The following is a 25342-nucleotide window of genomic DNA, read 5'->3' as shown; positions in this document are numbered from 1 at the left end:
AGTGAGCCGAGATCGCGCCACCGCACTCCAGCCTTGGCAACAGAGCGAGACTCCGTCTCAAAAAAAAAAATGTGCCCTTCTTACTTAAGTTTTCTATTACTTGTAGGCAAAAGCATCCCACCTGATAAGAGGATTTTTCTTAAAATACTGCTTGTTATCTCAGACTTGTGAGAAATCAAGTAAAATAAAGGATGAGAAAGTGCTCTGTAAATGTCAAAAGTCCATATTCTGCCTCCCAGCCGAAGGCTGAAGGTGGCAGGACCTCATCCAGAGGCACACAGTTAAGTAAGAACATAGAGGTGAACAGCCTCTTCTTTTCAGCCTAAAACTACCAAAAAAAAAAAAAATCTAGATCCAATTAAATGCACATCTATTTAGGGACATAACAACAAAATGATTTCCTTGTACACATGTTCACTTGAAGGAATTTCGGGCTTTATGGGTTCCCTTATATATTTCCATACTTTGCTATATTATACAAAGTTATACCATTCTATCACATCCTGTGCTATCCTGTACTATACCATACCATACATATTGTATTTCACTATACTATGCTTTATTGTGCTTCATTGTACCATACCATACCATACTATACTATACTATACTATACTATACTACTACTCAAAGTATGATGAGGACCTGCAAAATCTGCATCACCTGGGAGCTTGTTAGAAATGCAGAATGCTGATCTGCTGAATTCAGAATCTGCATTTTAACAAGATCCCTAGATGATTCAAATGTGTGTTTAAGTTTGGGATGCCTTCAATCACCTACTGAAAGGCAAGTCTTGGGGAAGAAAAGCAGACCCAGACTATCAAAAGGAACAACCCCTGTCTTTGCGCTTTGCAGCTTTGGATAAAAACTTGAGGAGATGGAATGGGATTAAGGATGACCTTGGTCATATGGAAGAAGATTGGCAACAAAGTAGACAGACCCCTGTACAGAGCCTCATAGAGAAGACACTGTATTCTGTTTCATAAGAGAGACTGTCTAACTGACATTATTCTCTGCTTCTATTTCCCTCTTGACATGGCCAAACCTTCAGCACATTGTGTTTACACATTACAATCTGATTTTGCCTATGCTATAAGGTACAAAAGGAGGAGTTATGAGGACTTCCTAGAGACAGAGTTCTAAGAAGCTTCAGGTCTTCAGAAGCCAAAGTGATGACAACCATGGGAATGATTAAAAGAATCCCCAGGGGAAGGTGAACAACAGCGTCAGGAACTCAGGCCCTACAGGGTGATCTCCTGCTCCCCTCCTTGCCTAGTTAGAAGGATCATAGTTTTACTTTATTAAGAGAATCGATAGCATCTCTAACACCTACGATGAGCTTGTGGATCAAAGAGCATTTCTCTGTCACTCACCTTGTGGATCACAGACCTTAGAAAGAATTTCCTTCTCCAGGTTCTGCAGGGCCTCAAAATTTACATCATGGTACACTTTGTCCTCGTCATTAGTGATCTCCAAAAGCTGTGATTTTTTGGCTTCTCCCACCCCAATGGCAAAAATAATTATGTTTTTGTCCCTGAGGGTTTTCGCTGGTATGATTACATTATCTTGGGCGACCCCATCGGTGATCACAATCAAATATTGTTGAACACTGGGTCTCCCTCCTTTTGAACTGTCAAAAAAAGGCAGAGTGAAATTCAGAGCTTTCCCAGTGCGAGTGCCATCCCTCATCTGCTGAACATCAAAGATGGCACTGTAAATGTCCACCTTTGAGGAGTATTGGTTGAGCCTGAATTCTTCCTTGGGGATTGAGCTGAACTGCAAAAGGCCAATTTGAATTCCATCGGTACCAATATTAGATTGGTTCACCATGCTCGCCACAAATCTTTTCATCTTTTCAAAGTCTTCTGAGGAGATAGATTCTGAACCATCTATCAGGAAGATAATGTCAGCTTTAGTAGTCTTACAGGCTGGGGAAAAAGGAAACAGAACAGAACATTCATTAGGAATCTGAAGAAAAAAAAAGAATGTGAAGCCAATTAATTACAAGTCCCCAGGGACAGTCTGGAATGGCATATACACAACATGAAAATATTTTAGAAGGGAGTGGAAGAGGAGTTCAATGAAACAAATATTCTGCAACCCAGCAAAGTTGCTCTGCAATTCAGAGTAGTCTCAAAATAAGACGCAGCTGTATGATAAATATATAAAACTTGACCATCTTGCTTCATTCTAGGTTGTGGTCACTTTGAGTGTCCAATACTAAGCTGCCAACCAGTGAATCCATGATTAAAGAATGAAGCTGTCTGGGCGTGGTGGCTCACACCTATAATCTAGCACTTTGGGAGGCCAAGGCAGGAGGATTGCTTTGAGCCCAGGAGTTCAAGACCAGCCTGGACAACACAGTGAGATCCTGTATTGGAGGAAAAAAATGCATAAAAGAATGAAGCTTATTTAAATAGATCAGGTACATATTCTTGGAGAGGTGGGAAAGGAGATTGAAGAAGAAAAAGTCTTACCCTCTGAAGAGCAGATGTCCCGTACCACTTCTTTTTGGATGTCCTTCAGTAAATCAAACTCATACACAAAAAATATCTTGTCTTTAGCTATTTCCTTAAGCTCATCAATGTTAGCTTCTCTTACTCCAATGGCATAAATGATAACTCCATTTTCCCTCAATCTCTCTGCAGCCTCAGCCACCGGGTCTGAAGATTTACCGTCAGTGATGACTATAAGATACTGAGCAACATTGATTTGGCCAGTGTCTGCAAAAACCTGAGTCATGTTGTTCAAGGCCTCACCAGTTGCAGTGCCACCTCCCCCCTGCTGGATGTTATCAATGGCTACCTTCAGCTCTGCCACACTGGGATGCTGGCTGAGGATAAATTGACTTTGAATTTTGTCTGAGTACTGAATGACTCCAAACTGTACTCTGTTGGGTCCAATCTGGAACATTTTTATCACTTCATTCATGAACGCCTTCATCTCAAGAAAATCTTCTGGATTGATGCTGCCAGACCCATCAATAAGGAAGTAAATATCTGCCTTTTCGATGTGCACACAACCTAGGCAATAAAAAGAAGCAAGAACCCATCATAACAGAATCTGAGATGGTGAAGAACTGGAGCAATTGATCCCAATCTTTCCTCAGTACTCATTGTTCCCTTGACAGCACCTGTGACTCCGCCTACGGGTACTCTTTCGCTAAGAGCATGATCAGCCGGCACACTAGGAAGACCAGAATGCCTGGGAGTGAGTCTAGAAGCAGCCACCACCCAATAACTCGCAGATGTTGGTGGATAAAGACCCCAGCTCCCTTGTTCTTTGCATAGAACCACTCTAAGGTAAGTCCTGCATGGTTTCCCTGAGTCTCCAGTTGCCTGTAGCAATAGCATGTAGGTTACTCCTCACCCCGACTTGGTTCTTAAATCTCTACTCTCCTGTCAGCATCCCCTGGGATCACCACCCAGATAAATAATTTGCATCCAAATCGTTGTCTCAGAGTCTGTTTCTGATGAACCCCACTTAAGACATGAAGGAAATATAACTTGACATTTCTCAAATGGGGAAGTTAAGGAAATGAAAGTAAAATCAGAGCACATTTGAAGCTATGAATTGTTTCAGATTCCATTATTCTCTGCCTCCCATCCAAGTTGTGCTTTTTAAGGACATGGGCAAAAGTGTGTACATCCTAAAATTTAATTTAATTTAATAACTTGACTTAAGTTAATTTAAAACATTCTCTATTAAATGAACCTGAATTAGGAAACAACAGATGCTGGCAAGGTTGTGGAGAGATAGGAATGATTTTACACTGCTGGTGGGAATGTAAATAAGTTCAATAATTATGGAAGAGAGTGTGGCGATTTCTCAAAGATCTAGAGACAGAAATACCATTTGACCCAGCAATCCCATTACTGGGCATATACCCAAAGGAATATAAATTATTCTGCTATAAAGACACGTGCACGCATATGTTTATTGCAGTACTATTGACAATAGCAATGACATGGAACCAACCCAAATGCCCATCAATGATAGACTGGATAAAAAAAATGTGGTACATATACACCATGGAATACTATGCAGCCATAAAAAGGAAAGAGAGCATGTCCTTTGCAGGGACATGGATGAGGCTGGAGCCATCATCCTCAGCAAACTAATGCAGGAACAGAAAACCAAACACCGCATGTTCTCATTCATAAGTGGGAGTTGAACATTGAGAACAGATGGACACTGAGAGGGAAACAGCACACACCAGGGCCTGTTGAGGGGTCGGGGGTTGAGCGGAGGGAACTTAGAGGACAGATCAATAGGTGTAGCAAACCTCCATGGCACACATATACCTATGTAACAAACCTGCACATTCTGCACATGTATCCCATTTTTTTTAGAAGAAATTGTTTTAAAAAAGATCTGAATTAAATGAGTCACTTTGTGTTAAAGCCCAGCCTCCAGGGCAAGTGGCTCTACATTTAATCCTGTCTCCTTTGTTACTAGCATGCTTGGCCCCCTTGCATCTCAGTTTCCTGATCTATCAAATTAAAATGTTGACAGCTACTCAATAAGCTTATTGAGAGGAGACAGTAATATCATGTAAACAGAGCAGAGTTCAGTATTAAACATGTAGAGTTAAGAGTAGCTGGTGTTTTATTTTTGTCATCTAGTAGATTCCTCTAAAAAAAAAAAAAATCTTTTCTCCAATCCCTCTCAATAAGGACAGCCCAGGCTTGAGTTGTTAATCTCTGGATTCCCTTGACCCCAGGAAGGGCCTTTTCATTTTCTTGGCTGAAAGGTGAGAATTAGGCTCCCGTGCTCAGGTCTTCTTGTGGGAGGACCTGGATCCATGCAATATGTGGGGCATACTTTAAAAACCCTTGTTGTTTATATGAATGAAATTCAAATGTAATTGGGTGTCCTATATTTTATCTGGTAGTTATCCTAGAGGGGCATGCATTGGAAAGGAGTATAGCTTACAGCGGGTAGAGAAAGGAGTCATTTACCCCATGGTAAGTGTTTGCTGAATTATGGAGAGTAGAGGGAAATTGTGGAAAATAAGGCAAAACCCAAACTTTGCAGGGACCCAGCATCCACTGGTGACACAAAGATGGCTGCCCAGCATCAGAGAAAAGGATCCCTGTGCAGGAAAGGGCATCTCTGCAGCCAGCCCCTATAGGAGCAGCCCAAGGAGGCTTCACTATAGTCCAGGGCCCTTTGATTGTCAAGAGGAGCTGAGGGCCCTAAATATTGCATTCACTATACATTCTTGTCAGTCTTAGCAGATCGGGGGAAAAGAGAAAGAGAATATTTCTTACAGTCTGGAGATTGCCGAGCATTCACATCAATCATACACATAAAGTGCTTAGCAGAGTATCTGACACATGACAAATGACCAATAAATGATAGATATTATGATTATTGTGATCATCCAAGACAAAATTCTGGTAAAATCATCATAGCTTCTATTTACCTCTAGGCTATCCCTTTCCCCAACCCTTCTAGACTCTGGGCTGCTTTTTCTGGTTGCAAGTTTCTTTTTAGCTTCTCTGCAGTATCAAAAAACAAACAAGCAAACAAAAAAAAAACAAAACAAAACAACTCTCAGCTCTTCATACTGTGAACTACTAGTGCTCCTCTTCTGTCCTTCTCATGTACAGAATATAGGCAGGTAGGCATACGGAAATGAAACTCACATTCAACAATTTTGTTTCTCATTCCCAGAACAGAGAAAAGAACTAAAAATATAGGTCAAAGAGAAAGATAGAAATTTGCTTAGATGTTTCAAATTTCTAGACCTCAGCACAAGTAATCAAGAAATTACCAGATCACTCAGTGTTTGTTTAACAAGAAAAAAGCTCAGTGATTTTCCCTTGAAGACATGATTATAGCCTTGAATTTTTACCTCAATTATGTACATTTCAACGATTCTAATTTAAATCTATGATTCTAATTTGAATCTAAGAAATACTAGCATGGGTACATAAAAATAGATAAGAAGACAGACAGACGCAAAGATTTTCATAACAGCCAGTAAGTGCCAAATCTAGGATTTAAAATTTGGGCATTTATATGCCAAAGTACATATGCTTAACCACTATGTTTTTTCTGGCGTGTGTGTTTTTTTGTTTAACTGCATATGTAGTAGGAACTCTCCTGAGCAACCTCCACTTTAGTGACTCACCAGATAAACCAATGTTCTCCCTTTCCTTTGTAAAGCATGAGTGATGCTCCCATAAAACACTGAGTGCCTGAAGTTCCGCTTCACCCAGTGAAAGAACAAGCTTACTCATCAAGATGAGCGGGTTTGTCCCCAGCTTGTTTATGGTAGTCTTGTTGTTATAATTACATAATTAATCAAATATTGTGCAAATAAACAGGATTTGAGTGTGAGTAAAAGAGGTTTATTGCATCTATGAAAACCAGTTTAACTGCTTAAAAAAAGACTCAATAAAAGAAAGTTGTTTTTAAAAAATTGCCAGTGTACTAGATAGCATTACAAAAGATGGCATTTTTAAGATTATAAAAATCAATAGCTATTTCTGTTTCTGTTTTGAATTGTTTCAAAAGTCTTTCTCCTTTAAAGAAACTGAAACGAAATTATTGATAACATAATATTGGATAGTTTATAAAGAAAATACATGAAATCCAATCAGGAGGGCTCATACTCAAAGAAGCCTTGGCCCTATACCAAAAGATTGGCAAATTAACATTCATTTATATATATTAAGTTAATTTTTTAAATTTCAAGTATGTGAGAAACAATAATTTCTGAGAAGAAAATAAGTAAAAAAGAAAATAACATTTTAAAAATTCAAGTATGTTTGTATCCTTTTTAAAGTAGTTGCCTGTTTCAATGACTTAAGATTTGATCAGTCCACATTCGGTTCCTTAGGGCTTCTACTGTAAATATACACAGCTCTTCATCAAACTGTTAAAGCAGAAGGGGGCCAGGCATAGTGGCTCACACCTGTAATCCCAGAGCTTTGGGAGGCCAAGATGAAGGATCACTTGAGGTCAGAAATTCGAGACCAGCCTGGGCAACATAATGAGACCCTGTCTCTGCAAAAAAAATTATGAAATTAGCTGGGCATGGGGGTGCATGCCTATAGTCTCAGCTACTTACGAGGGTGAGGCTGGAGGATCACTTAACTGGAGGAGTTCAAGGTTACAGTAAGCTATGATTGTGCCGCTGCACTCCAGTCTGAGTGACAGTGTGAGATCAAAATTTATATATTTTTTAAAAGGGAGGAAGGATAAGATAGGAGGTGCTAGAAATGTTGCCTTTTTACTTCGTTTTCTCCTGCATTGTGTGGCATCATGATAAACAAAGTTTCTGTTTCTGGTTTTTTAATGAATTGACTTCAAAATCTTTTCTTTGTTGGAGGATAGAGGAGATGGGTACATGGAGCAACTTTAAAAACTTAAGAAAAGTTTTTTATTTAAAAATATCAAATTTGGAAAAGACCCTCCTACCTTCTTGTAGGGGATAGCTCATCCCTCTAAAGGAAACTTTACTGTCCACCATCTCAGAGCAGAGCTGGTTTATAAGTTTGCTTCGTACTACAGAGAGCTGCAAAAAGGATTCCAGGGGGAGTGAATACTTCCAATGAGGATATGATGCTATCTTCTCCAGGTCCTTACTCTCTGAGACATTCTGGGTGCCCACCGCATAGATGGTGACGCCGGCCCTTCGGAGGTGAGAAGCAGGTCTAGATACACTGTCTTGGGAGAAGCCTTCCGTGATGACCACAGCTATCTGCTGCACACCGTGGTTGGACCGGCTACCCTTCTCCTGAATGAAAACCTCATTTCTCAGGAAATCTAATGCAGCACCAGTCTTCGTCCTTCCTCTTCTTTCCCGGTAGGTTAATTTGTCCAAATGCTCCAAGATTTTGGCTGGATTCTGAAATGTGTCCAGTGAAAATTCGAGTCGTGGTTCTTCACTGTAGAAGACCAAGCCAAATCTCACAGTATCAGGATGAATGCTTATTAAAGAACTGACAATGGTCTTTAGGAAATTGACAACTTGTTGGAAATTGGGTTGCCTAACCCTGCTAAATTCCTCAATGAGGAATACTAAGTCAGCCCGGATAGCAGTTGTGCATGCTGCAAACAAGCAAAATCAGAAAGAAGGGCTTTAGCATAAGAACAGAATAATAAAGACAACATTAATATATAAAAGCTGTATTATGATATATTTTATATGTTACGTAATATATTTATTACTATAATTATAATAATATATATCATATGAACTTATATTTCTACATTTTAGAATTCAATAGAAGCCTTTATTTGGCATGACGGTCAAAGAACATCACAGGGTTCATACTTATTTCAGAAATTCTCACATGGAAGAGTATTCACATCACTTGCAAAATATTTAAATATATGAATATTGACAATAAAGTGCTTCAAGATTGCTTTTCCATTTATCTAAGTCCATCAGAAGAATCTGAGTTTTGACTAATTTTCTTCATTTTCTAGTTTCAAGAGACCCTGGGTCAAATTCTCATTTATAGGCCTGAAACCTCCCAAAAGATGAAAATTAACTGTGGCTGTTAATTTCTAAACGTTTCTCTGATCAATGTCATGTCATTTTAACAGAGGCAGCCTGAAATGTTGCAAGTTTCTATGAAAAATCTTTATCCAAATATTAGGCTAGCTGGCTGTTTCATTTTGCTACAGAAGAACCTTCCCTTCCACTTACCTCATATGAAGGAATAAAACATAAACTTGCTGCCAAGAAGAATGCAAACACCACTCTCTCTATTTGAAACAGTGCCTATTGCAGGGAAACCCACTGTGTCCACATAGTGTCAAGGTCCATATCTGCTTTGATCTGTGAAAAAGGAAATCTCCCCAGCAGAGAGCCAAAACCATTCATGCAGAAGCTTGAAACCACTGTGTAAACAACTGAATATAGTGAAACAGGTTTAGGGGCAATAGAATAACCTTTTAACTTTCTCTTTTGTCTCTTGGTGTCCTGAAATTTCTCCTGTGGTCCTTTTTCATAAAGAATCAAAGTTCAATCCTAGATTTTAAAAGAGGATGTTGTCCACAATTTTAGCAAGTCCAAAACACAGACTCTAGAAACTCCAGACATCTTTGACATCTCCCTTCCTTCACCTTCTTGTACCAAGTGCTGTTATTCTCCTTTCAAATTGTCTTCAGGATTCCTTCCTTTTCCTCATTTTCAGAGTCACCCTTGGGCTGGGCCCAGACATCCTCTCCACGTGGCCAGATGACAGCTCAGCCTTAAAGTCCTTCTGAGTCTGAGGTGCCATTTGGAACCCAGCCTGCCCGCTGAAGGTTTCCTGAAAGACTGCTTTGGTCATGTCATATTTCTTGTTTAAAAGTAATTTCCAATTACTTCTAGTGTCTTTGGGATCCTGTAGTCAGGGTCTATCATACCTAATCCAATCTCATCTCACTAATTCTATACTCTTCCACTGATCCAAATTGGCTCAATTTTTAAACTTTCTTCCACATTCATTCAGACCATTCCCTTTTCCACACCCTTACCAGGAGCGTAGACCCCTTACATGGTTCTTCCCCTTGTCCAGAGTACCCTCCTTCCTTCTCCTATGTATTAAAATAACACCTGTTATTCAGGGACCAGCACAATTCCTTCCAGCTCACATCTTCTAGTATGCCCTCCTTTTGTACTATCTCTACTTAATGTAGTATCTCCATAAGATGCTTCTTAGTTCCTTATTACCTCTGTTTGGATTTTCCTCTTCTTGTCATATATGTGTTTGTCTTTTTTCTGCCCATAAATTTCCAAGGACCCCAAGCTCTAGATGTTGATAGGTCTGGGCAGAGGTGTGACAATTCAGAGAAAGGAAAAATTGGCCACTTCTAGTTGTAGGGCTCAAAGGATGCTTCATCAAGAGGGTAACTTAAGAACTGAAGGGTAAATTTTGACTGTGGGCATCACAGGCTGATATTATAGTGTATTCAAGAGCAGAGACAGAGGTGGGAAAGCATGATATACATACAGCAAATGATGAGTAGCTCAGCTTGGTCGGTGAATAGAATGTGTACAAAGACTTAGCAGGAGATAAGTCTCAGTGGTTCTCAGCCAAGAGTGGTACCTATCTACAAGGGACATTTTGGAAATGTATGGGGATGTTTTGGATTACCATAATGATTCAGGGATGATGCTGGCAGAAACTAGGGATATTAAACCTCTGACAATGCACAGGACAATTGTACACTATGAATTGTCCTAACCAAAATGCCATCAGTATCTCCCTTGGGTGTCTTGGATGCCAACATAAGGAAGCACTTTATCGAATCTATGAGGAGAAACCTGAGTGCTCCTTCTCCTGGAAAAAGTATATGGTAATTTAGATTCTTACTCAGAAATATTATCTCCTTACTCCTTATTCCATGAGAAGATACACTTTTCTACTCTACTCATTTCAACATAGCCATATGACTTGCTTGGGTCGATGAAATGTTAGCAGATGATGGAGCAGAGGTTTGAGAAATGCTTATGCAATTGGTTTTCTCTCTGGTACCTCTGCAATTACCAGGAGAATACACCCAGACTAGCCTGCTGATCCCAGGAATAAGATAAGAGATATGTGGAGCAGAGCCAAACCTAGATCAACCAACACCCAGACAAATCCCAAATCTGTGAAGAGGCCCAGACAATATCAGTAGAGCCATTTGTTTGGGCCCAGCCAATATCAGCTGTTCCTCAACCATCTGTGAGAATAAATGATTTTTCTCAGTCACTGACTTTTCACCTGGTTTGTTATGTAGCATCATTGTGACCATAGTTAACTAAAACAAAATTGTACCTGAGCCATCCCATGCTTCCTACTCTTTCCTGTCTCCTAGTGCTAGTGTCCCAGTACTGAGGAATCCAGAATACTCACCTTCTCTGTTCTTTCCCCAGACTTTCCTCTTACACTGAGATCTCCCAGTGACTCACATATCCTCAGACGAAACCTTACCTCCTACAGCCTCCTCGTTGGCTGTAATCCTGTGCTGCTGCTGTCCAGTGCCTTGGATCACCACGTTCATATCTTCTACTATGTGTCTGACTTCATCTCTCTGCATATCATAGACAAGGTCTGGAGACCCCATCCCTTCCAGTTCTCTCCTGTCAAAGTCCTGCACACCCACAGACATAACTTTCACGCCTTTCTCTCTTAGTCTCTGTGCAGCATCCTGGACTTCATCCTTAGATTTGCCTGAGTTAATGACCACTGCATACTGGGGAATGCCCTGGAGAAACCGGCTTCCTGCTTCCTCCTGGAAGAATGTCTGAAGAAGGTATTGCAGTGCCTTGCCTGTCCTCCTGGAGCCACCCAGGGGCACAAAACGCTCATGAATGTGAGCTATCATCTCATTCTGGTTCTTGTAGGTATTGAGCAAAAACTCAATATGACCTTGATCACCATACTGAGCCAGCCCAATTTGGTACTTGTCCCTGCCAACCTCCAGCATGCCAACCACTCTGGAGAGGAAATTCTGTATCCTCTGGAAACTGGCCCGTGATGTGTCCTGTGATGTGTCAGCAAGAAAGACCACATCTGCATAGGCTTTGATGAATTCTGGAAGTAAAGGGAAAAGGAGACCAGGGCGCCAGAAAAAGACAAAAGGAGAAAGTGAATCAAATCAAACTTTCACGAAAATTGAATACAAGGATGGTTTTGTGTGCCCAATGTGAGAGGTAGAGGTACTACAACTCTCCGTATGTTGTACTTCACTTCCTCTATGTGGGACTCTATCACAAGGCTTTTACTCTCGTATAACCTGCTGCCTTATTGTCTGTTTTATTACACTAACGTACCTTTCAATTACTCTTGTTCAAACAACAGAGGAGGCAAGGGAAGTTAACTGAGGACACACTTTGTGCTAGAGCTTTTTATACACTTTATCTGATTCAACCCTCATAAACCATTCTTCTAGACTAGTATTATTTTCTTCGTGCAGATAAGAAATTGAAGTGAAAAAGTGAAGCCACTTGTCCTTGCTCACATAACTAGAAAGTGGAAAAGACAGGATTAAAAAACAGGTCTTCCAGCTTTCAAAACCCATGCTGTTTCCTTTGAACAACATGGCAAGATGTTCCTTTCCACCCACAAGAACTCCATCCAGCCTTCAATGCCTTCTCCTAGGAAGTCTTCCCAGGCTCTCCAGTGATGCCGGGCACTCCCTGCCCTCCCATACACCCAGCATATTCTGGGTTATATTGTAGTGAGCTGGCATGGTTGGAATCTTGGGTTCTAACACAGCTTCTTACCTTTTATCTTACCCTCCACTGCTGAGCACAGAGTCTGAAGAATACTTTCTGAAAAATCCTGCAGGATATTGAAGTTTTCGGTGTTGAAGAGAAACTTCTCAAATGGTTCACTGGCTATTTTTTGCAACTCTTGGACATCCTGGACATTGACCCCTACCACATACACAACAACTCCATCTTCTTTCAACTGGTCAGCCACCTCCTGTACCTCATCGTTTGACTCCCCGTCTGTCACCAGGATAACTATCTGAGGAACTCTGTCCTTGGCCCGACTGCCAGACTCCTCAGTCAAATAGTTGGTCCTGATAAACTCCAGGGCGCTCCCTGTGTTTGTGCCTCCTGTGCGGTATGGCAGATTCTGGATCTGTTCCAAGACCGTGCTCTTCAGAGGGTGCTGGTTCAGCTGGAAGGCTGGATAGATGTTGTCATTATACTGGGCAAGTCCCACTCGGACATGGTCACTGCTGATGTCAAGCCCCAAGACAACGGAGTAAAGGAAGTTCTTGACTTTCTGGAAGTTTTGGGGTCCAATGCTAGTTGAACTGTCTACTAGAAACACAATGTCTGCCAGGGCTGCTTCTCTGCAAGCTATAAGAGAGATGGCAGAAGGGATTGGATTACTGGATCTTCACTCAAAATGCTTTGAACCATTGAACCAATGGTTCAAACTACTTGGAACCAATGCAGAAAAGAATAATGACAGACAGCCTATACTCGGTGGTCCTCAGACACCACCCTCACCCCAAATGACAGTGTGCTCAGAGCAATAACATTAACATCCCTCCATACCTTTCCTTCTCTCTGCTCCATCACCTTCTGAGATTTCAGACCTGCTCTACTGATACTTCCAACCTTGAAACCCACTTAGACAATCTCTTAAATTTTATTAAGAAGAAAAGCACTCTGTAAATTAAGCAACATGCTAAGAAAGGGAATGTATTCTTTCCAGTCAGAAAAAGCCATCAGCCTCCTGTCTTTTGACAAAGAAATCTCATATCTAGGAGTGTGCTGGCACCAGCAGGTCAGAAAGCTAGAATATATCCCATGTTCCTTGACACATCTTATTGCAGCTCTATCATTTAATAGCTCTATGACCTATTTATCACTCACCTCTTTGGGACTTAATTTTCTTCTCTGCAGCACTGAAATCTTTACACCAACCCTCATACTCTCACAAGGTTGTTTTGAAGATAAAATAAGATAATCTACTATAGCAGACAGCGTCATGCTCTGCTCAGTCCTTTTGGATTTCTTTTTTACCATTCTATGCACTGCTCTTTGGAAAACTACACTCCAGCTAATGAAGCTACTTTCCTCACAATATTTAAAAGCCCAGATCCTTGCTTGACCCAGATTCAGGGTCAAGACAACGTTGAGGCATAATGTACACCAAGTTCCCCTGCAGGATCAGGCTAAAACGCTTTACAGAATTTTTGCCTGAAATCATACCCTTCCTTACTTTTCTCTACTGCTCTGTCTTGAATACCCCACATCCTTACTGACCATTGCCCTGGGAGCTCTTCCTTAGCAAATCATGTGTATGCAAATTCTTGTGTCAGGCTCTGCTCCCCAGGAATACAACCAAACATCCCCGCTCTAGTGGAATGAGTCTGCCCTAAAAGATCTGGGATCAAGTCCCTAGTTCTGCAATCCACTTGAGGTACCTTTGGCCTCAGTTTTTCTCATCTGAAAAATGCAAACAATAATACTAATTACGCTATGTATCTAACAAAGTTGAGATGATCAGTCAGATGAGCAATGTAAATAAGCTTTAAAAACTATCCAGCGCCAGACAAATGGTAGCTATTATTACTATGAATATAAAACCTCTTTGTAAACCTTGAAGTGCCGTACAAAAGGAAGATATATAACATACCACACACCTGCTGCATCAATGGGTCAAAAGTTTTAGCACTTCTTCCAATTAACATACCCTATATAGAAATACCAAAATAATGAATAAATCATGAAGAGTCTGTCTTCTTGTGGGTTTTGATGGAACCCACAAGCATTCTTCTCTTTCTCTACTCAAAGTTGTATGCTTTATTATGGAGTTTAGTAATTAATTTACAAAGAATTTTCACCATTTTATGCCCTGTGATGAACAGAAGCACAAGGTTGATGACAGGTATATCATCATCACAGGTTATGACAAGTAATAACAGGAAATGCTTATGAGTCCCTCTGGTTGGCTAGGTATAGTGCCAAGCACTTTACTTGCACAATTTTGTTTAATGCTTTTAACAACTCTCTGAGGCTGGTACTATCATCCTAGGGAGAAAATTTAGATTCAGAGAGGTAAAATAACTTGTCTAAGGTGACCCTTTCTCTACTTTGTAAGATTTGAACACAGATCTTTATTTTCCCTAAATTAATCATCCTAACCAGTATATTAAACCAACAGATTTGCAGTTAAATTAGCAAATATCCTAGGGGAACTACTGCGACTCTCCCTTCTCGTCCTTCATCCAGGCAACATGGGTAAGTTAACCTAGGAATAATAATGTCATTCTAGAAACAAATAAATCTTCATTCAGTATATAGAACCAGCATAAGGCCCACAGGATTTATAAAAAGAGTTGATGAGGCTTTGGTCAGTGATTGAAGAGGAGCATAGGGTTGACTTCATGAACTTTTAATTTTAAAATTAAGACATGCACACATATGAAAAATAAAAAGGATGGGCAGAGGGATGAATAAGAGACCAAGCTTTGAGTTTCATGACTTCCAGATCAGAAATTAAAAAGAAAAAGCCTTTGTACCTGGAGAGACGTGGTCAACACGTGGAGCTGCCTTTGCCAACACATCACAGAGCTCCTGCCGCAGCTTCTGGGTGAGATTGCTGAGACCAGAGAAGTAAGGAACAAAGGAGGTAAAATTCTCCTGAGGACTACTGGCAATTTCCCAGAGCTCTGCCCAAACTGCATCTCTGACGCCAATAGCATAAAGCAGGATGCCTGCCCGCCTCAATGCCTCCGCACGTCCATGGGCATGGTCCTCAACTGGCCCACTGCTGATCACCACAGCCATCTGAGGTACCCCTTGGCTTGCCCGGCTCCCTGATGCTTCCTGGAAGTGGTGGTCTAGAATGAACTTCAGGGCCAAGCCCATCTTCTTGCCCCCCGGCTTAAATTTAAACTGCCGAATATGTCTCAACACATCAGCTTTGCGGTGGTAGGTGGAAAGCAAGAACTCTGAATGGGGCACATCGCTATACTGGGCCAGACCCACACGGATGGTCTTGCTGCTGACATTGAAGCTGTTTACCAGAATGTATAAGAAGTTCCGCATACTGCGTGCATGTTGGGGTTTGATGTTGGCGTCCACCAGAAACACAACATCTCCCAGAGAGGCCTCCCTGCAGACTGGAAAAGAGAATCACTTTCAGATAAAACATCACAAATGACAGTTACTGGATGGAATCCCATCGCTCCAGACTCTGTGCCTTTACTCCCCACAGATCTGCCTGCACAGCATGCAGCCTAGACACACCATCATCTTCCCTTGTCTTCCTATGGCTACCATCTTCCCCTGCTCACCTGCCACTCTCTGTTCCATTCTGATAGACATGTGGCCCCTCAGTTAGATCACCCATACTGCTTTCCATTCATCCCTTGACCTAAACAAAAGAACCCAATTTTCTACCAGTAGTGGATGCTATTGGTACCAGCCTAGATCGCCTTTACTCGTTGGCACACCTATCCCCCAGCTGCTTCAAGTGCTACCTGTGACTTTCTCCAGAGTCCTAACCTTGGCTGAAGGGAGTGACCTCAATTGGAGACACCTGAGAAGTTACACCACTACCACCACCCTGGGTGGCCAATGTCTAATCGACATGGAGATACAAATGCCTGGCCCACTTGCCTTCAGTGAAACAACCCTGCAGTGTTATTTAGACTCCATCACCACCTCTCATGACTTCAGGCCAAGGCTTGACTTTACCTGTCATCTTCATCCCCTACTCTAACCCACTTCTCGTACTCCTTTACGGACTTCTTTACCTAAAGAGTACTTTCTCAAAATAATGCGTTCAAATCCCTGTTCCAAACTCTGCTTCCAGGGAACCTGACCTAAGACATCAACTTTCCAGCTCTCATTTCTGTACTCCCTGGCCACCCACCAGCCCCTTTTAGTTTGATCCTTGGCATTCCTGTAGGTATGGTTCACATTTGTCTTTTGGTTCCCTGAACTCAAGCTGCACTATGCAGCTACTTCTCCCCAACCCCAGCTACAAGCCTGGAAACCACCATCTCAACAGTGGCCAGGTCCACTGGTACCCCACCTGGGCCCATCCTGACCTCCAGCATGGAAGAGATCAGACACCAAGTGGTTGCAGGACTGGAGCAAATCTCTAATGCTCTGTGTCTCAAATTGTGTCTCTCTAGACTAAAGAGTTGACCAGATGCCCTGCTGTCTTCCAACTCAAACTTTGCTTTTCTATGATAAGAAGTACAATGTGGATTAAGTACAGTGCATGTGTAGATAAAAAGAAGAGGTGATTATGATCAATCTATTTGTCAACAATCACTATGATTTCTCCCCACTCCTATACCTCCCGCTTTGATTATCTATGATGGTCGGAGGAGAATATAAATTAGTAATGAGAATAAAACAAAAGCAGAAACCAGCTAAAAATGGCTTTAGTTCAAAGTAGCTGAAAAGCCAAAAAAAATGATTTTCCCACATTGGTTAAAAATGTCTTGCACTTGGTTTTGTGCCAGGAGGGCTAAAATACTGAGCTAGGCTGGCCCTGCACTGTCCCTGCAGCCTCAGCTCTCTGCCCTCCCTACCCGGCCTCACCCTGCACTGTCCCTGCAGCCTCATCTCTCTGCCCTCCCTACCTGGCCTGGCCCTGCACTGTCTTTGCAGCCTCATCTCTCTGCCCTCCCCACCTTGCTATCAGTTCCAGGCTCCCTAGTCCAGTGTCTCCAATTTTCCATGTTCCCACTTCCCACTGGACTTTAATATGCTCCCTTTCCTCCAAGTTTCTCTCTCTCTCTCTTATTTATTTCTTTATTTATTTTTGGTAAATTCTCATAGGATCATGTTCTTTTATCTTTGTTTGTAATGTAATGTTCATGATTGTGCTTATTTAATTAATGGCAATTTCCCCAACTAGACTGTGAGCTCCATGAGAACAGATAACCATGTATTTTGCTTGTTTGTTCACCACATGAGCATCTAGCATAGATACCCAAAAATACTGAGGAAGGAAAGAATAGAGGAAAAGAGAGAAAGGAAAGATACAGCACTTATAAGGATGGAAATCTTGAACATTAATGAAAACAAATAATGGAATTAAAATTTTAGTGCTAGAAATAATTGTGTGAGACTGTAGTTGCTAGACACGTGGCAGCTGAGCACTTGAAATGTAGCTAGTGTAACGGAAACTGAACTTCATATTTTACTGAATTTTGATTTATTTTAATTTAGAGAGTCACATGCAGCTAGTGGCCACTGTATTGGACCACACAAGCATAAAATAAGGAATCCAATTCAGCTATCTCACAGAGAAGGAAAATAAGACCTGGAAAGGCAAAGTAACTCATGTATATCCATTCAAATAGCCAGAATTAAGACCCAGGTCTCCTCATATCTAGTCCACACCCTGAACTGCCATGAAGATTAAATTAGAAATCCATACTACAGAAAGGCAAAGACCAAGTGAGGGTCTAGGCAGAGAGGGTCTGGGGAGGTTGGTATAATCCAGGGACACTTAATCCACTTGTTACTTCTGGAGTCCTGGGCCCCACCTCTCAGAAGTATGCATAATGTTGGCCATAAAGCCAAGTGGAACCTGATCATGGGAAAAGCAGACAATAAATGAACTTCAGGTCCTTTAAGTTTTATTTCCCTTCCACCCTCCAAAGTGCAGTCTTACTGGGAGGAGAGAATTCAATGACCATTCCAGGGATGGCTGACTGGCTTGTCCCCTTAACATCTCTTTCAGGGGTGATCAAATGCAAACCATGAAGTGTTCCCCTGATCTTTCAAATCAGAGGAAACCACACAGCTGTAGAATATTTTCCAGGCAAGTAAGTTTCAGTTACATCATATGCAACTTGAGAGATGTACTATACTTTCATAGATTGTCACTTTCTTAACCCCTCCACTAGTTCTTTGTAGTTTTAGAAGGTGTTTGAAACATGAAAAGACTGTCACAGCTTCTGTTCACAAGTGAAGGGAGCCAGAGCCAAAAGGAAAACTGAGAGAGCTTCATGTTTTTCCCCCCAACAAATAACAGCCTGTGTAATTATATTTGAATATTTAAACCTCAATATTGTCTCACTGGGACTTCAGGCTACTCAAACAATCTTCTCCTGATGAGACTTACATCTTGAAAAGTCGCAACAATCTATTAAAATAACTGCAAAAAATTGCAGATGTGTCACTAGCACTCAGTAAAGCTATCCATCTTGTGATGATAATTACTCCTCAGAACATCTCTGCCAAAGAGAAAAGACAGAATGCAGAACAGGCTCCTGTTTACAAAAGCGTTTGAGAACCTGGTAATACATTTCAGAGTATGGAACTTTTTAATATCTATTTTTTTGTCATTTGGGGTTAAGTACTGAAAAAACAAGTGCCCAGCATTCACTATAAGCTTTCAGATTCTCACTAAATTCTCCTTCAAGGAATCGGTTTCCTCTTATTAATTACAAAGCTTCTGTAATATTTCCTTTTAAGATGGTCACTACCACTAGATGGTTTTCAGCTTAAAGAAACCCAGGTATTACCAATACTCTGTGACTTGATGAAGCCAAAACCAGTTTCAAGGAGGATGATCCCCCAAAATATCTTCCAAGTCTCCATTCTAGATGTGGACCTAGGGAAAAGAAGAAACCTTGTAATTAAAAAATGTGCCTTCACGCGCTTAAAATGTGTCCATCACATTGGCTAAAAATTATACCTCATGAAGTTGATTTTTTTATTTTTTTTAATTTTTTTGAAGTTGATTTTTTTTAAAGCATAAGGATGTCTTTCCCCACATCAACATAAGCTTTATCAAAATAAAGAGGGAAATGTTCCCACATTGTTTCAATTGTGCAAGGAAAATGGTCTTGCTGACCCAACTCAGGAAGAATTTTGTAAACACCCAGAGTATACACCTCAGCCTTCACTATTTAAAGTTGTCCAGATGTGGCTATAAAAGGAGAAAGCATACAGGACATGGCATAGAACTTCCATTTCACACACTGCATTGATTTGGTGGGTCATAAACATTTCTGAATGATTTTGTTTGTATATTTATGCAAGAGTGGAATGACCTGGTAAACAGTTGTGGCATGCTAAAATATTCAAGTATCTCAGGAGCACATCTGCCTGCTCAGATAAGCCTGGTCTGAAAATAACTCATACATTCTCAAAAAAAAAAAAAAAAAAAAAAAAACCCAAAAATAAAACCTTCCCTCCCCAAAGCTTAAATCCATTTCCAAAGGGGTCCATGGAAATTGTCTACTCTCAATTCCATTTCTATTTTTTTTACTCTAAGAAAGTCCATTTGTTTGAAAATAAGAACTTAATAATCTCATTGAATGAGCGGTTCCAAGTGGAACAGGAAATACCTCATCTTTATAATCTTGGTCAGCCAACCTCACAGCTGTCTTCTGCAGAATGCATGTGGTTAAAAAGCAAGGACGCTTGGAGATAGACTGCCTGGGTTTGACTCTTTGATCCATTACTTAATAGTGGATCTCAGCCAAATTGCTTCACTTTTCTGTGCCTTGGTTTCCCCATTTGTAAAATAGGGGCAATAATAGCGCCTACCTTACAGTGTTATCAGGATTGAGTTCATTATTGTAAAACACTTTACCCATTCCTGGCACACAGAAAGCACTCTTTGGGTGTTCGTTAAATAAAGTAAACCTTCTTGGAGCCCCAATATTTTGTAAAAGTTCAAAAGAATTCCTCCATGTCTTTGCTATTGTAAATAGTTAAAGCACATTCCTAAACAAACCAAAGAGTTTAAGCAAGAATCTCTAGCATGTCTAAATCACTTTCTAGTCTTGGGTTCTTTAAATAGAATATTGTGTAGAAGTGATCATCACAACACCCAGGAATAGCAGGCACCCAAAAACTGCGTTTCTCTTTCCAGAAAGTGTTAAGTGCAACCACCCCAACTCCCTAAAAACACATCTCTACTGTTCATGCTCAACTTACTCCTTAAGAGGGATTCAAAATCTGAGATAAACACATTTATTTTATTCACTTTATTATTTACACCAAGAGAAAATACTGGGAGAAGTCTTGACTTTAAAGGAAGACCACAGGCCTTGATTCTGGTTTGGGCTTGGCTATTTTCTCTGCAGACCTGAGCAAGCTGTTTCACCTTTCAGGCTTTATGTGATGAATCTAGAGGGCTTAGCACTGATTTGAGCCAACTACTATATTGACCACTATATTACAAACACGTCCCTAGGAATTGGTCCAGTGTTTTTCCAGGAAATAGATGTGCTATAATTAGATTTCTCTGTTCCTCAGTTTCTACATAACCTCCCACTAGTGCCTCCTCCTGGAGGTGTATAAGTAATTAAAGGAAAGATACTTTAAGACTTTAGATATCCGATCCTTCAATAAACTTTTACCCAAGGGTAAAAAAAAAATGCATGAATCTTAAAGAATAGATTGCCCTAGTGAATTAAGAACTGTATGAGGGTAAAGAGCTTGAGAGTCTGAAGGTGTGAAAAATGATCCAAAATAAATTAATGGATCATCATCATGATCACCATCATCATTGCAACAACACATTACACTTCCAAGTTTGAAACACTTGGATTAATAAAGTTACTGGAAAAATAAAACCTTTAAGTAAAGGTTTTATTATATAAAACCTAAATATAGATATTATGTCTACATTTTCATTTTCCATTATGTCCCAATTATTACTATTCATGCAATTAGTCATAAAAAATAAGTATTTTTAGCTAATTGCAAATAAAGCTCTAGAGCTGTTTATGAAACTAGTGGGAAACTCAAAATGATAAACATTTATAAATAGTTGTAAACATTTTACAGCTGTGCATGTCTGTGTTATATCAATGAAGAGTTAAGTGTCTGTGTATTAAGGATTTAATATCTACATGATACGTACTATTTCATTAAGATGTTTTATATCTTAAGCTGCGAAAGAGATTTTGCATTTGAACACTTGGGACTCCTTATGGAGGCAAGAAATAAAGTCATTAAATTAAATGGAATTAGATAGGGATAGCATAGAATACTGATTCTTTCTGGAAATAACTTTAATAGTTTCGCAATAGAAAGGATTTCTCTCAAAAATATACTGCTCAAGTAGTTAACTAAAACAGTCTATTTTTTAAGCTTCATTTATTCAGTCTAAAAATTACTTCACAACTGCCATAGTAACAATTGACTCAGGAAGAATCATCAGAGATTGCTAAAACCATCGGGTAAAAGTTTATTACATAACAGAATATGAACATATTTTCAAAGTATCTTCTGAAAAACTACCTAGAAATTACAAAGGGCAAAAAGTACCATTACAATGGAGAAACCTGATGGACATGACTTAACCAAGTGATCAATTACATCAATAATAGCAGGATAAACCAACATCATCTACCTCCTGATGTTATGCATGAGAAAACTTAACACCAGTTACATAGTATTTCTCCTTAAAATGCATGACCTAAATCTGATAATGAGAAAATAATCACATAAACCAAAACTTGAAGACAGTCTAAAAAATAACTGGCATGTGCGTCTCAAAAAGATTAATGTCATGAAAGACAAAGCAAAGGAATTGATTCAGATTATAGGAGTCTAAAGAGACATGACATATAAAGGCAATTCATAATCCTGATTTGGGGGGGAAAATGCTATAAAGGCCATTGAATGAGACAGTAGACAAAATGTTAATATGGGCAGAATATTATATAATAATATTGTATCAAGGTCATGGTGAAACCCGGTTTCTACAAAAAAATACAAAAAATATTAGCTGGGCATGATGGTATAGGCCTGTAGTCCCAGCTACTCGGGAGGCTGAGGTGAGAGAACAGCTGGAGCCCAGGAGGCTGAGGCTGCAGTAGTCGCGCCACTGCACTCCAGCCTGAGCAACAGAGTGAGGCCCTGTCTCAAAAATATATATATATACATATACTGTATCAATGTTAAATTTAATAACTTTGATTATTGTGTTGTAGTCATGTAAAAGAATGTCCTTCTTATTTAAAAATGCACAGTAATGCGTTGTGGAGCAAAGGGCCGTACTATCAGCAACTTACTCTCAAATGCTCAGCAAAATTATAATGATTCACAGAGAGAGGAATAAAGCATTGCAATACATTTCCAACTTTTTACTGAGTGTTTATTGTTTGCCAGACAAAACTTCAGGCACTAGAAACAACAGACTAAAAGAAACCATTATTTTCCTCAGAGAACTAGTGGAAAGAGAGATGGATAAATTGTAATACTGTGGGATAAGCAAAATAATATAGAAAGCTATACAAAGTGCTGAGGAATATGGTGGGTGAGCACCTGTGTTCACCTGGGTGAAGAGTTTACAGAGCAGATGATGCCAGAGTGAAGACTTGAAGGATGAGTAGAAATTTCCAAGTGAGAATGTGAAGAAAGGGAGTTCCAGGAAGAAGAACAGCGGGTACATGCAAGGACACTGGAGAGGTACTAGACACTCCAAATACAGCCCACCCACAGATTCAGGAGCTCAGGTTTAGGAGTGCTGGGGATGTGGTTAGGCCTTCATTAGAGCTCATGACCTATGCTGTCCAAGCTCTTAAGGCTTGATAAGTCTCATGGAGATCTTTGGTTTTCTGAAATGACTGAACTTAAAAGGTGGGACAGAAGAGGGGACCTGAGCAGAATTCCTCAGTCTTCAAAAATAAACCTTCTTAACTTCATTTAATTAAATTAGCAATGCTTTATATACCAGTCTCCTTCAAGGTTTTTGTTCTTCCTCTGTGGAATGCTCAACTATAAAATATGAAGTTTCCATCTCTAACGTCCTATGCCAGTGACTCTTAAACTTCAGTATTGCATCAGAGTAACCCAGAGGACCTGTTAAAACCCAGTTTGTTGGACCCTACCTCCAGAGTTTCTGATTTAGTAAGTGTAGTGTCAACCTTAGAATCTGCCTGCTGAGCTAGTCTGAGGAACCATATTTCAAAAACCATTCTTTAGACATGGTGGCTCATGACTATTAATCCTAGCACTTTGGGAGACCAAGGCAGGAGGAGTGCCTGAGCCCAGGAGCTGGAAACCAGCCTGAGTAAAATAAGAAGACCCTGTCTCTACAAAAAATAATAATAATAAATAAAAAATAGCCTGGTGTGGTAGTGTGTGCCTGTTGTCCCAGCTTCTCAGGAGGCAAAGGTGGGAGAATTGATGGAGTTCAGAAGTCGAGGCTGCAATCAGCCGTGATCATGCCACTGCACTCCAGCCTGGATGACAGAGAGGGAAGGGAAGGGGAAGAGAGAGAGAGAGAGAGAGAGAGAGAGAGAGAGAGAGAGAGAGAGAGAGAGAGAGAGAGAGAAAGAGAGAGAAAGAAAGAGAGAGAGAGAGAAGAAAGAAAGAAAGAAAAAGAAAAAAGAAAGAGAAAGAAAGAAAGAAAGAAAGAAAGAAGAAAAAAGAAAGAAAGAAAGGAGGCCGAGGGAGGGAGGGAGGGATGGGAGGGAAGGAGGGAAAAGAAAGAGAAAGAAAGAAAGAAAGAAGAAAGAAAGAAAGAAAGAAGAAAGAAAAGAAAGAAAGAAAGAAAGAAAGAAGAAAGAAAGAAAGTAAAGAAAGAAAGGGAAAGAAAGAAAGAAAGAAAGAAAGAAAGGGAAAGAAGAAAGAACAAGAAAAGAAAGAAGGGGAAAAGAAGAAAAGAAAAGGATATTTGACATAAAAGTGTAAAGAGAATGGTAAGTCCCAAATTATATGAACTCTTGGTAAACTAAACAGAGGAAATCCACTTTTAACTTAGAATTGCCCCCATAGCCTCTGTGACTACTCTGAGAGGAGAGTCAGTTTTTTATCTGAGTTTTATATCTCTACTATGCCTGTTTAGTCATTAAATCTTTAATGTTTTCTTCTTCCTTTGGCCTTATCGTTGTAAACTAATCTCCAATTTTAAAGTCTCCCAAGGTTTTGTATCAATGAAATAACTCATAAAACATGCATGAGTCCCCATAACATAAGTCGAGTTCCCCTTTCCGTACAGATGGTAAATTCTGGATGTATTTCCAAGTATTTCATGTCTTCCTGATCAATAAGTGTTCAAAGAGTTGCAAACCCCCTTTACCATAGTTTTCATTTTAGGTATTACTCTTTCTCTTCTATCTAACAAATATTCTTTCTTGTTGGGGGAGGTGTGGTTTCTCTGTATCTTTATCCTTATCTCAATTTCTCTCCATTTCTTTGCTATTAATGATGTCTCTTTCAGACTCTCTATCTCATCTGTCTGTTTATACTTCTGTATGGCTTTGTCTCTTTCAGCATATGAATGAAAGATAAGAAATACATTTGCAAAAATAAATAGAAATAAACTAAAAAACACCCACCCATAAAACTATTCCTGGGAAAAGGAAATTCCTCTTACCTGTCAAAATCTTTCAGGCTGGTCCTTTCAATTTCTCTTTCTTGTCTTCATTCCTTAAGAAGCTATTTTCCCTAGAGCACAGGAAGGCTGAAGGGCACAATGACACTTCAGCTTTTCCAGTGTTTAATACTCTCCCGGGACCATGGAAGGAGAGCAAGGGGAGGAGCAAGGGCTGTGTTTATGGCAACTAACACATTGCTCGCACTCATACATGCTTTATTGCCATTAAATAAAAATGGTCATTCACTCTGTAAACACTGGTCTTGAAAATGAATGCAAAAACATAAGAGACAGCATTGTTCAAAAGAGTAATAATAAAGTAATATAAATGAAACTACCTTTATTCTATTTTAATTAAAATTCCCAAGAATTCATCATATTTATTCATATTTCAATGTTTTAGTTTTCATCTAAAGTCTCTAGACTATAAGTCCCCTGAAAGCAGGAACTGGGTGTCATTCATCTTTGTGTCATTCATATTCCCTAGGTATCCCAGAGTAAACAGTCTTGCACATATTGAGTCTCAACACACCAATATATAATGGATGAATAGATTGATGGATGAATAG

General features: G+C 40.0%; 1 protein-coding gene across 1 annotated transcript in view; it reads right to left on the bottom strand.

Annotated features, from left to right (window-relative positions):
• LOC108537207 (collagen alpha-4(VI) chain-like) overlaps positions 1-24865 on the bottom strand; it is a 100413-nt gene extending 75548 nt beyond the window's left edge. Inside the window, exons 1-8 of the mRNA XM_017884417.1 lie at positions 24774-24865; positions 18955-19043; positions 14980-15582; positions 12218-12805; positions 10923-11525; positions 7429-8061; positions 2475-3020; positions 1371-1925 (exon numbers count right to left, since the gene is read on the bottom strand). Of these exons, the coding sequence (XP_017739906.1) occupies positions 1371-1925; positions 2475-3020; positions 7429-8061; positions 10923-11525; positions 12218-12805; positions 14980-15582; positions 18955-19030 (3604 nt within the window). The 5' untranslated portion in view covers positions 19031-19043; positions 24774-24865. The remainder of the gene's footprint in view (positions 1-1370; positions 1926-2474; positions 3021-7428; positions 8062-10922; positions 11526-12217; positions 12806-14979; positions 15583-18954; positions 19044-24773) is intronic.
• Positions 24866-25342: the final 477 nt, after the last annotated feature.

The sequence above is a fragment of the Rhinopithecus bieti genome, unplaced genomic scaffold (assembly GCF_001698545.2).
Source record: "Rhinopithecus bieti isolate Rb0 unplaced genomic scaffold, ASM169854v2 scaffold_12, whole genome shotgun sequence".
In the NCBI taxonomy this organism is placed as follows: Eukaryota; Metazoa; Chordata; class Mammalia; order Primates; family Cercopithecidae; genus Rhinopithecus; species Rhinopithecus bieti.
The sequence above is the reverse complement of the archived record's forward strand: the minus strand, read 5'-3'. Positions and strand labels throughout refer to the sequence as shown.